Here is a 13,295-nt window from a genome sequence, read left to right as displayed (position 1 = left end):
CAATGCTGAGGAAGAATGCAAAATTGGGAGAGAAAACCATACTCTGACTGGGGTAGACCCTGCACTGTATGGCCCAAGTCTGGCCCCAACTTTGGAGAGGCCCGGTGGTCCCTGAAGACACCACCCCCCGCATGACTCATGCAGGGATCCCCTCAGGCCAAGGACTGGTGAGGGCTGAAGAGGAAACATCCCTTCTTCCCACCTGGTTCTGAAAATGATAAAGAAGAGTAAGGGGAGGAGCAAGAAGGCAGAGGAGTAGGAGATCGAGATATCATCAGGTTCCAGGACTTCAGCTAGACAGTTATCAAACCATTCTGAACACCTACAAACTCAACAGGAGATAAAAGAGAAGAAGAGCAGCAATTCTAGGAACAGTAAATTGACCACTTTCCAGAAGGTAGGACGTTTAAAGAAGTGAATCTGAAGCAATAGGAAGATAGACCTTTGGGGGAGGGGTCGGCTCCCGGCAAGCTGTGGAACGCGGAGCACAAAATCAGAACTTTTAGAAGTCTGCTCCACTGAGGGACGCCGCTCCAGAGGCTAAGCGGGGGTGGAGCCCTCATGGAGACAGTGTGCTCTCAGGACCCGCGGAGTCACAGAAAGACCAGGGGTGTCTGAGTATGCCAAAGCTCCCAGGTATTGGAGCAGGGAACTCGGCTGCAGAAACAGAGCCAAGGAAGGGGGGGGGTGGTCTCAGCTCAGGGTTACCTTAAACTGTGATCCAAGGCTCAGTCAGGCCACTGCTCTTCGAGCAGGGACCCCACAAGTGGCAGATCCAGAGAGATCTTCTCCTTCCTCCTCTAAGCATAGTGGCATGGGAGTGAGTGGCAGGAATCTGCTGGGTTTGGAGACTCCAAACAGGGCTTTGCACCAGAGATAGAAACGCTCGGTCACAGGCCAGGTAAGCTCTAAGTGCAGCTGGAAACCATGGAGGCGGGAGAGATTGACTGTTTTTCTCTGACAGCGCACTGAGGAGTGGGGCCCTGAGCTCTCAGCAACTCCAGGCCAGAGTCTGGGAGGACACCATTTTCATTCCCGTCCTCCAAAGCTATATGGAAAGCATTTAGGGAACAAAAGCTATGAAGAGCAAACCCAAGAAGATTGCTTAGCCTGGCCCCTGGCGAGGGTGGTGCAATTCCACCTTGGGCAAAGACATTTGAGAATCACTGCAACAGGCCCCTCCCCAAGAAGATCAGGAAGAACATCCAGCCAGGACCAAGCTAACAATCAAGGAGAACAGCGGAAATCCAGAGCTGGGGAAAAGTAACACATAGAATTCATGGCTTTTATCCCATGATCCTTTAATCTTTCAAAGTTAAATTTTTCAAATTTTGTTTTCTTATTCTATTTTAGTTTTTCCTCTCTCCTATTATGTTTTTTAACTATTTTATCTTACCAATATCTTTTTAAAAATCCTTTCTAACTTTCATTTAGCCATATTTTATCACTTCATTGTAAATACCCTTATTATTTGTATACATATAGGGGTTTTTTTTTTTTCCCTTTAAAATTGTGGCATATAATTTCTTCTAATAGATCAAAATACACCCTGAATCTAGTGCATAGCTTTATTCTATTCTCATCACAGTCTTTCCCTTTTTTTCTTTTTTCAACCAACTTATCAATTCCTTTTTTAGAACCCTTTTTAATTTTCATCTTTTTTTTTAAAGATTTTATTTATTTATTTGACAGAGAGAGATCACAAGGAGACAGAGAGGCAGGCAGAGAGAGAGAGAGAGAGAGGGAAGCAGGCTCCCTGCCGAGCAGAGAGCCCGATGCAGGACTCGATCCCAGGACCCTGAGACCATGACCTGAGCCGAAGGCAGCAGCTTAACCCACTGAGCCACCCAGGCGCCCTTTAATTTTCATCTTTAGATAGATAGGTAGATATTATATGTATACTATATAATATATAATATAATACACACACACACACTTTTTTTTTATTTTCCCCCTTTCGTCTCCCCCAACCCAGTTTCGGGTCCCTTCTGATTTGATTAGTGGTTATTTTTCTAGGGTTGCTGCTACACTTTTAGCATTTTGTTCTCATTCATATATTTTATCTGGATAAAATGACAAGGCAGAAAAACTCACCACAAAAAAAAAGAACAAGATGCAGTACCAACAACTAGGGACCTAATCAATATGGACATTAATAATATGTCAGAACTAGAGTTCAGAATGACGATTATCAAGGTGCTAGCTGGGCTTGGTAAAAGCATGGAAGATATTAGAGAATCCCTTTCTGGAGAAATAAAAGAACTAAAATCTAACTAAACTGAAATCAAAAAAGCTATTAATGAGATGTAATAAAAAATGGAGGCTCTTACCGCTAGGTGATTGAGGCAGCAGAGAGAATTAATGATATAGAAGACCAAATGATAGAGGATAAAGAAGCTGAGCAAAAGAGACACAACTACTGGACCAGGAGGGGAGAATTCAAGAGATAAGTGACATTATAAGATGAAAAAATATTAGAATAATTGGGATCTAAGAAGAAAGAGAGAGGGAGCAGAAGGTATAATGGAAAAAATTACAGCAGAGAATTTCCCTAATATGGCAAAGGGAACAAGCATCAAAATCCAGAAGGCACAGAGAATCCCCTTCAAACTCAATAAAAATAGGTCCACACCCCGTCATCTAATAGTAAAACTTACAAGTCTCAGAGACAAAGAGAAAATCCTGAAAGCAGCTCGGGACAAGAGGTCTGTAATATACAACAGTAGAAATATTAGACGGGTAGCAGACCTATCCACGGAGACCTGGCAGGCCAGAAAGGACTGGCATGATATATTCAGAGCACTAAATGAGAAAAATATGCAGCCAATACTATATATATCCAACTAGGCTGTCACTGAAAATAGAAGGAAAGATAAAGGGCTTCCAGGACAAATAAAAATTAAAAGAATTTGCAACCACCAAGGCAGCCCTACAGGAAATATTGAAAGGGGTCCTTAAAGCAAAGAGAGAGCCTAAAAGTAACATAGACCAGAAAGAACAGAGACAATATACAGTAACAGTCACCTTACAGGGAATACAGTGGCAGTAAATTCATATCTTTCAATAGTTATCCTGAATGTAAATGGGCTAAATGCCCCAATCAAAAGACACAGGGTATCAGAATGGATTTTAACAAAAATACCTATCAATATGCTGTCTACAAGAAACTCATTTTAGACCCAAAGACACCTCCAGATTGAAAGTGAGGGGAGGGGAAATGATTTACCATGCTAATGGACATCAAAAGAAAGCTGGGGTGGCAATCCCTTTATCAACAAATTAGACTTCAAGCCAAAGACTATAATAAGAGATGCGGAAGGACACTATATCCTCCTTAAAGGGTCTGTCCAACAAGAAGATCTAAAACTTTTAAATATATATGCCCCTAACATGGGAGCAGCTGATTATATAAAACAATTAATAACAAAATTAAAGAAACACGTTGACAATAATACAATAATAGTAAGGGACTTTAAACCAGCCCCCCTCACTGAAATGGACAAATCATCTAAGCAAATGATCAACAAAGAAATAAAAGTGTTAAATGACACACTGGACCAGATGGACATCATGTAGATATATTAAGAACATTTCATCCGAAAACAACAGAATACACATTCTTCTCTAGTGCACATGGAACATTCTCCAGAATAGATCACATTCTGGGTCACAAATCAGGTCTCAACTGGTACCAAAAGACTGGGATCATTCCCTGCATATTTTCAGACCACAATGCTCTGAAGCTAGAACCAATCACAAGAGAAACATTGGAAAGAACTCAAATATATGGAAGCTAAAGAGCATCCTACTAAAGAATGAATGGGTCAACCAGGAAATTAGAGAAGAATTGAAAAAATTCATGGAAACAAGTGAAAATGAAAACACAACTGTTCAAAATCTGTGGAGCACATCAAAGACAGTCCTGAGAGGAATGCGGAGAAAGGGGAACCCTCCTACACTGTTGGTGGGAATGCAAGCTGGTGCAACCACTCTGGAAAACAGCATGGAGGTTCCTCAAAATGTTGAAAATACAACTACCCTATGACCCAGCAATTGCACTGCTGGGTATTTACCCTAAAGATACAAACATAGTGATCCGAAGGGGCACGTGCACCCGAATGTTTATAGCAGCAATGTCTACAATAGCCAAACTATGGAAAGAACCTAGATGTCCATCTACAGACGAATGGATAAAGAAGATGTGGTATATATACACAATGGAATACTATGCAGCCATCAAAAGAAATGAAATCTTGCCATTTGCGACGACGTGGATGGAACTAGAGGGTATCATGCTTAGCGAAATAAGTCAATCGGAGAAAGACAACTATCATATGATCTCCCTGATATGAGGGAGAGGAGATGCAACATGGGGGGTCGAGGGGGTAGGAGAAGAGTAAATGAAACAAGATGGGATTGGGAGGGAGACAAACCATAAGTGACTCTTAATCTCACAAAACAAACTGAGGGTTGATGGGGGGAGGGGGTTGGGAGAGGGGGTGGGGTTATGGATATCGGGGAGGGTATGTGCTATGGTGAGTGTTGTGAAGGGTGTAAACCTGGCGATTCGCAGACCTGTACCCCTGGGGATAAAAATATATGTTTATAAAGCTGTAAAAAAAAAAAAAAAAAAAAAGAAAGAAAGGATGAATCCCCAAGTTTTGTAGCAACATGGACGGGACTGGAAGAGATTATGCTGAGTGAAATAAGTCAAGCAGAGAGAGTCAATTATCATATGGTTTCACTTATTTGTGGAGCATAACAAATAGCATGGAGGACAAGGGGAGATGGAGAGGAGAAGGGAGTTGAGGGAAATTGGAAGGGGAGGTGAACCATGAGAGACTATGGACTCTGAAAAACGATCTGAGAATTTTGAAGGGGTGGGGGGTGGGAGGTTGGGGGCACCAGGTGGTGGGTATTGTAGAGGGCACGGATTGCATGGAGCACTGGGTGTGGTGCAAAAATAATGAATACTGTTATGCTGAAAAAAATTAAAAAATTAAAAAAAAAAAAAAAAAAAAGACAGTCCTGAGAGGAAAGTATATAGCAATATAAGCCTTTCTCAAGAAACAAGAAAGGTCTCAAGTACACAACCTACACCTACACACCTACACAACCCTACACCTAAAGGAGCTGGAGAAGGAACAGCAGAGAAAGCCTAAACCCAGCAGGAGAAGAGAAATAATAAAGATCAGAACAGACATCAATGAAATAGAAACCAAAAGAACAGTAGAACAAATCAATGAAACTAGGAGCTGGTTCTTTGAAAGAACTAGTTAGTAAGATTGATAAACCCCTGGCCAGAATTATCAAAAAGAAAAGAGAAAGGACCCAAATTAATTAAAATCATGAATGAAAGAGGAGAGATCACAACCAACACCAAGGAAATATAAACAATTATAAGAACATATTATGGGCAACTATATGCCAGCAAATTTGACAATCTGGAAGAAATGGATACATTCCTAGAGACATAGAAACTACCAACATTGAACCAGGAAGAAACAGAAAACCTGAACAGACCCATAACCAGTCTGATTCTGATTGAAGCAGCCATCAAAAATTTCCCAACAAACAAGAGCCCAGGGCCAGACGGCTTCCCAGGGAATTCTACCGAACATTTAAAGAAGAATTAATACCTAGTCTCCTGAAACTGTTCCAAAAAGTAGAAATGGAAAGAAAACTTAAAAACTCATTTGATGAGGCCAGCATTACCTTGATCCCAAAACCAGACAAAGACCCCATCAAAAAGGAGAATTATAGGGCGCCTGGGTGGCTCAGTGGGTTAAAGCCTCTGCCTTCGGCTCAGGTCATGATCCCAGGGTCCTGGGATCAAGCCCCACATTGGGCTCTCTGCTCAGCGGGGAGCATGCTTCCACCTCTCTCTGACTGCCTCTCTGCCTACTTGTAATCTCTGTCTGTCAAATAAATAAATAAAATCTTTAAAAAAAAAAAAAAGGAGAATTACAGACCAATATCCTTCATGAACAGACGCAAAAATTCTCACCAAAATACTAGCCAATAGGATCCAACAGTACGTTAAAAGGATTATTCGCCATGACCAAGTGGGACTTCTTCCTAGGCTGCAAGGTTGGTTCAACATCCGCAAATCAAACGATGTGATACAATACATTAGTAAAAGAAAGAACAAGAACCATATAATACTCTCAATAGATGCAAAAATGTATTTGACAAAGTACAGCATCCTTTCTTGATCAAAACTCTTCACGGTGTAGGCATAGAGGGTACATACCTCAGCATCATCAAAGCCATCTATGAAAAACCCACAGAGAATATCATTCTCAATGGGGAAAAACTGAAAGCTTTCCCCTAAGATCAGGAACATGGCAGGGATGTCCACTATCACTACTGCTATTCAACATAGTACTAGAAGTCCTAGCCTCAGCAATCAGACAACAAAAAGAAATAAAAGGCATCTGAATTGGCAAAGAAGTCAAACTCTCACTCTTTGCCGATGATATGATACTTTATGTGGAAAACCCAAAAGACTCCACTCCAAAACTGCTAGAACTCATACAGGAATTCAGTAAAGTGTCAGGATATAAAATCAATACACAGAAATCAGTTGCATTTCTATACATAAACAGCAAGACGGGAGAAAGAGAAATTAAGGAATCAATCCCATTTACAATTGCACCCAAAACCATAAGATACTTAGGAATAAACCTAACCAAAGAGGCAAAAAATATATACTCATAAAACTATAAAGTACTCATGAAAGAAATTGAGGAAGACACAAAGAAAGGGAAAAACATTCCATGCTCATGGGCTGGAAGAACAAATATTGTGAAAATGTCTATGCTACCTAAAGCAATCTACACATTTAATGCAATCTGTATCAAAATACCATCAATTTAAAAACAAAAAAAAATTAGGGTCTAATAGAATATTCCAAGGATGAAAAACAAAACAAAACAAATTACCATCAATTTTTTTCAAAGAAATGGAACAAATAATCCTAAAATTCATATGAAACCAGAAAAGACCCCGAATAGCCAGAGGAATGTTGAAAAAGAAAACCAATGTTGGCGGCATCAAAATCCCAGACTTCAAGCTCTATTACAAAGCTGTCATCATCAAGACAGCAGGGTACTGGCACTAAAACAGACACGTAGATCAATGGAACAGACTAGAGAGCCTAGAAATAGACCCTCAACTCTATGGTCAACTAATCTTCCAACAAAGCAGGAAGAATGTCCAATGGAAAAAAGTCTCTTCAACAAATGGTGTTGGGAAAATTGGACAGCCACATGCAGAAGAATGAAACTGGACCACTTCCTTACACCACACACAAAAATAGGCTCAAAATGGATGAAAGACCTCAATGTGAGACAGGAATTCATCAAAATCCTTGAGGAGAACACAGGCAGTAACCTCTCCGACCTCAGCCACAGCAACTTCTTCCTAGAAGTATCACCAAAGGCAGGGAAGCAAGAGCAAAAATGAACTATTGGGACTTCATCAAGATCAAAAGCTTTTGCACAGCAAAGGAAACAGTCAACAAAGCCAAAAGACAACTGACAGAATGGAAGAAAATATTTGCAAATGACATATCGAGTAAAGAGCTAGTATCCAAAACCTAAAAAGAACTTACCAAACTCAACACCCAAAGAACAAATAATCCAATCAAGAAATGGGCAGAAGACATCCAAATTGCCAAAAGACACATGAAAAAGTGCTCAACATCCCTTGGCATCAGAGAAATACAAATCAAAACCACAGTGTGATACCACCTCACACCAGTCAGAATGGCTAAAATTAACAAGTCGGGAAACAACAGATATTGGTGAGGATGCAGAGAAAGGGGAACCCTCCTACACTGTTGGTGGGAATGCAAGCTGGTGCAGCCACTCTGGAAAACAGTATGGAGGTTCCTCAAAAAGTTGAAAATAGAGCTACCCTATGACCCAGCAATCGCACTACCGAGTATTAACCCTAAAGATACGAAGGGGCACGTACACACAGATGTTTATAGCAGCAATGTCCACAATAGCCAAACTAGAGAGAGAACCTAGATTCCATCAACAGATGAATGGATAAAGAAGATGTGGTATGTATATACAATGGAATACCATGCAGCCATCAAAAGAAATGAAATCCTGCCATTTGCAACAACGTGGATGGAACCAGAGGGTACCATGCTGAGCGAAATAAGTCAATCAAAGACAATCACCATATGATCTCTCTGATATGAGGAATATGAGAGGCAGGGTGAGGGGTTTGCTGGTAGGGAAGGAAAAAATAAAACAAGATGGGATCAGGAGGGAGACAAACCATAAGAGACTCTTAATCTCATGAAACAAACTGAGGGTTGCTGGGGTTGGGGGGTAGGGATAGTGGCTGGGTTATGGACACTGGGGAGGGTATGTACTATGATGAGTGCTGCGAAATGTGTAAGCATGATGATTCACAGACCTGTACCCCTGGGGCAAATAATACATGTTAATTAAAAAAAAAAAAAAAGGCAAGATTAAGGATGGAAGTTCACATATAACCACGGCTTTAAGGCAGTTTACCTACACGGAACCCCAGAACCAAGCACACATCCCCACTGAGGTGGAGCTGTGCCAGGCTCCCCGACTGGTACACTGATGCCCACTGAAATGGAGGTGACAGGCCCATAGGTGTAAACCAGATCCCCATGTCAGGACAGCACGGTACACCCTGGACAAGAACACACCCAACCTATGGACCCTGGTCCCTATGAGAGCAGGGTATGAGGGCATTTCACTGTAGAACACACTAGACATAGCATCTTAGGCAATTTCTTCAGGATAACTATGAGGCTTAAATAAAACACTGCACACCAAGGCCTGAGCACATCGCCTCACACCCAGCAATGCTAGTATTTAATAAATGTTATTGTCTTATGTTTCAATCATAGTCCAGTTTTTATGACGGGTACATATTTGCTTCTGTGATATATAACACCGGCTGACTTCCTCACAGTGGTCCTGAATGTTCACTGACAGACATGAGAACACTATGAAAAGTGTAAATACCGAGCCAAGATCTAAAAAGTACTAAATAGTACACGTTTTTATATAAAAACCATTCTTGGAGGGAAGTTGATAGCCTAAAATATTTTTAAAGGAAAAAAAGGGGGGGAGGTAAAGACTCTTAATTAAAAATGACCAACTGAGCCCAAAAATTCATCTCCTATTCCTCCCAAACTCCCATTAAAATGACAGAAAAGCAGCAGAATAAAAGAGTTAAACACCCACGAGAAAAAAGAATGGATAAGGGACATAGCTAATAAGAGATTCAAACACATACTGGAAAACTGCCAACAAAGGGAGGTCTGCTAAGGCAGGCCCCGCTCTCTCCTGTATTTAATGACTGAACTTTCATTCTGTAAAAAATCAGAGACAGACAGTGCCCTGACTGTCCCTCCCACTACCGATTCCCTGGTCCCTAGTAAGTGAGGCCAACAAGGGGAGAGGCAGCATCTCCTGGGGCTTCTGCGGACATGTGTCCCAGCCGCTTAGCCTTTCCACTGGGTTGGGGGTCAGAGCTAATACACAGGGCGTCCACCCCCACTCCTGCCCAACAATCTCCTTTCCAGATTGGAAATCAGAACCGAAAAACATGATGTGGTTTGCTCCAGCTCAGTGCAGCTGGGAGTAAAGCCCCGCTGAGACCCTGGCCAGTCCCACACTCCCCATACTCCCCACTCAAAGCCACCCACCACCAGCTCATCCCTAAACCTGATGGTATCAGAACATAATAAACATACAACTTCTTGCCCTTTTACAGGTACTGAGGCAGAGGGGAAGTAGGACACCAAGTGAAAGGCCACACACAGAGCCCTCACAATCCCCTGTCTCCTTACAGCGCAGTGCTTTCCTCCTCCTTCTTCCTGCAGGACTGTGGTCCGTTTTGAGCATATCAGAGGTGCTGCAAGGACGGCACATCCATCTCCATGTACTGCTCCTGAATCCGTACTGCTCCAGAATCCGCAGAGCCTGCCCTGCCCCCCCCCCCACCTCCCCAACCCCTGCCAACAGATACCCTTCAAAGCCTGAGGAGCAGCCACTGCTCCACCCCACAAACAAAGAAAGCAAAAGGAGTAGGATTCGGTAAACAATTGTTTAATAGAAACCATTCACTGACTATAAATGACTCTATACAAAATAAATCTTTGTTTGTCACACCCACCACAGGAGGTGACCAAATGCATTAGGTGAAGTTACCTAAAAGGCGTTTGCAAACTGTTTAGAATCTCATCAGAGGCCTGCAGAATCTTTAGCTCTTCTGTCCACAATGTTTCTACCAAAGTTAGTTGGTTTACCAAAGCCACTTCTTCATCTTTCATATGAGAAACCTGGAAAGTATTTTAAAATTAATTTTTTACTGTAGTAAAATATAAACAAACATAAAATTTACCATTATGACCACTTTTCCGTGTACAGTTCAATGGCATTAAATACGCTCTAAGTGTTATGTCACCATTAAGTGTCCCCAGGATTCCTTCACCGTCTCTAACAGAAACTTTGCACCCATTACACACAAACCCCATTCCCCTCACCCCCAGCCCCTGGTAACCTCTACTCTACTTTCTGTCTCTAGGAGTTTGCCTATGCTGGACAGTGGAATCATACAACATTCGTCTTCTTGTATTCTGGTTTATTTTACTTAGCATTATGTCTTGAAGGTTCATTAAAATTATTTTTCAATCCCAGTAATGTTTTCATTAAAAGGAGCTGGTTTCTCAGGGCACCTGGGTGGCTCAGTTGGTAAAACTACTGCCTGCCTTCAGCTTGGATCCTGATCCCAGGGTCCTGGGGTCAAGCCCCAATGGGGCTCCCTGCTCAGCAGGGAGTCTGCTTTTCCCTCTGCCCCTCCCCCTGCTCATTCTCTCTCTCCCTATCTCAAATAAATAAAATCTTTTTTAAAAAAGATTTTTTAAAATCTTTTAAAATTAAAATAAATTTAAATTTAAAATTAAAATGAAACCTTTTTGAAAAAATATTTCCCATTTAATGAAAACAACTATTAAATAGAAATATTTTAAAAAGTACTTGAAAATTCATGCAATAATTTTACCTACCGAATCTATATGCACAATGTTAACAGTCAAAAAACCCAGAAATTACATCAACATTCATCTATTTAAGGCATCAAAAGAATCCAATATTCTAGAAACATACCTTTTGCAGCATAGCATTGGTTTCCTCTATGAAATAATGACATATTTTCTGGGCTATGACCAAACTTCTCTTCTCATTTGTATCTGAAATGATCTCCCCAAGAAGTATTTTTTTCCAGCATGTACTAAAACCAAATTGTTCAGTAAGATAATGTCAGCAGGCTCTCAAAAGGTAAAGAAGGCTTTTTACACTTCAACATAACTCTTCTCCTATCTTTCCAGAAGCATAATCAACTCATTCCATTAGCACATTCCCTGAAAGCTCCTACCACATGCAGCTCCTGTTGCAGCAGACAAGGTACAGAAGGAGGAGAAACAACTGATAGTAAGAATCAAGGGGACTGACGCTCTTTGTAGGGAGGGACTGAATCTGATTACCACTGCAATGGTGTCAGGCCCGTGAGTGAGTGCTGTCATGTCCACCAGGCATGGAAACACAGCTGGAGACAGAAGGTGACTCCCAGACAAAAGGATTAAGGCTGAGGAGCAAAGACAGTAGAACTTTCCTTCTCTTCAAGTGACAGTCTTTTCTAAACTACGGCAAACTGAAGAGGTAAAAGGCTCTAGAGATGGAAAGAGGAATTGACAGTGAAGGCCTTCTGTGCATGGAGGTCATTCCCATTTCACACTGTGAAAATATGCAAGAAATGCGCTTCCGCTTCCGGGGGCAGGTGGAGCCAACTCCCTTTAGGCAGAGGAGCAAAAGCGCTGCAGGGTAAGCAAAAGGGAGCCACAGCAAGATGCCGAGCCAGACGGGGGCAGAGCCAAAACCGCGGGCTGCCAAGAAGCACTACGCAGAGCGGAAGAGGGTGAAGGAATAAATTCTGGATGCCGAGAGTCCGAAGCAGAATGGCTTAGGAGGGGAAAGATAAGGTGAAAACTGCCACATCAGAGTGGAAGTATACAGACGTCACTTAGAAATTCAGGACAGCTCATAAGCCATGGAAAAGTCTTACAAGTCTTCAGCTTCAGAAACAACAACGGAAACCTCAGGAATAGCTAAGTTCTCAGGGAAGAAAAGAAGGAAGGAAATCACTATATGCCCGGCACAGGGTTTCATATAAAACAATTATCTAATTAACTCTTCACAATTACCTACTAAAGAAAGCATTTAGTATTCCCATGTTTGACACAAACTGAGAATTGGGAATGGTAAGGAACTCACCCTAGGTGACAAAGCTAAGGAGAGGTAGAACCCGCATGCGAACAACATTCGGACAAATTGCCACCTGTTCTGCCACATCACCCCAAACCGTTAGGAGTAACTCAAAGAGGGAGGAAAAGAGGCCTCGGGGTGTCCTCTCAGACCTTTTGCCATGAAGGATTTACAGAAGCTTACAAGGGCACACGCGAGATGAAATACAAGGTTAAGATGAATGGACAGTGAAAACAAGACAAAAGGAAAGGTGAAAGGAGGAAGGGTAAAATAAACCAGGATAAACTGCGTGCCTTAAAATCCTGCATGTCTGGGTAGGCCACAAATCTGCCACTGAGTTTTCTAGCAAACAACAGAGAAAACTATCAGATACAGAATCCACAGTGGCTGTAAGATAAAAACACACCATCTGCTGAGAATAAACACAACTATTTCTGGGGTTGAGATAAAGTAATTTTTTTTCTGAGTCCTTATAGCAGAAGAGGTAAGCATTATCCCAACAGGAGCTACTCAGTGAGCACCAAATACTTCGAGGCACTGTTCCAAGGGCTAACTCTATGCATTAGCTCCTTTGGTCCTCCCAACTGCTGGAGGATGGGGTCAGTATCCTCAGCAACTCCTCCCTTCCTATGGTTCCTCTCATGTGAGCCTTTGCTAAGCAATGCACCCAGGCTGAAGGAAGTCCCTGCACTGGGCAGTGGACAGTCCTTTCCATGCTGGGGGACGGACCGGCAGCCTCAAGGTAACATTAAGGATCCTAACCAAGACGTGTGTCTGCACCCGGGGTTCCCCTCTACCTGCCTTCCCCATGGAAATTTCCAGGCCTCTCCTTTAGCAGGGGGCTGGATCTGCGCACGGGGGCAGAACCAGAGGGGAGGAGCTGTTTGCCCCAAAGAAAAAACTACCTACTCCAGCCTTCCCTTTGAACAGTGCCAAGGCTCACATTTTTTAAAATATTTACTCTAGGAA

The 13,295-nt window shown here is 42.1% G+C and overlaps 1 protein-coding gene across 7 annotated transcripts in view; it reads right to left on the bottom strand.

The window, feature by feature from the left end:
• Positions 1 to 10,097: 10,097 nt before the first annotated feature.
• Positions 10,098 to 13,295, bottom strand: part of SETD4 (SET domain containing 4) — a 28,548-nt gene continuing 25,350 nt past the window's right edge. For 6 of the 7 annotated variants that reach the window (XM_047720245.1, XM_047720237.1, XM_047720218.1 and 3 more), the window contains 2 exons: positions 11,172 to 11,295; positions 10,098 to 10,345 (listed from right to left, as the gene is read on the bottom strand). In XM_047720245.1, the coding sequence (XP_047576201.1) occupies positions 10,211 to 10,345; positions 11,172 to 11,295 (259 nt within the window). In that variant the 3' untranslated portion in view covers positions 10,098 to 10,210. The remainder of the gene's footprint in view (positions 10,346 to 11,171; positions 11,296 to 13,295) is intronic. The other variant, XR_007125683.1, reaches the window with a different exon arrangement.

The sequence above is a fragment of the Lutra lutra genome, chromosome 1, assembly GCF_902655055.1.
Source record: "Lutra lutra chromosome 1, mLutLut1.2, whole genome shotgun sequence".
NCBI classification, from domain to species: domain Eukaryota; kingdom Metazoa; phylum Chordata; class Mammalia; order Carnivora; family Mustelidae; genus Lutra; species Lutra lutra.
This window is presented reverse-complemented; position numbering and strand designations above follow the sequence as displayed.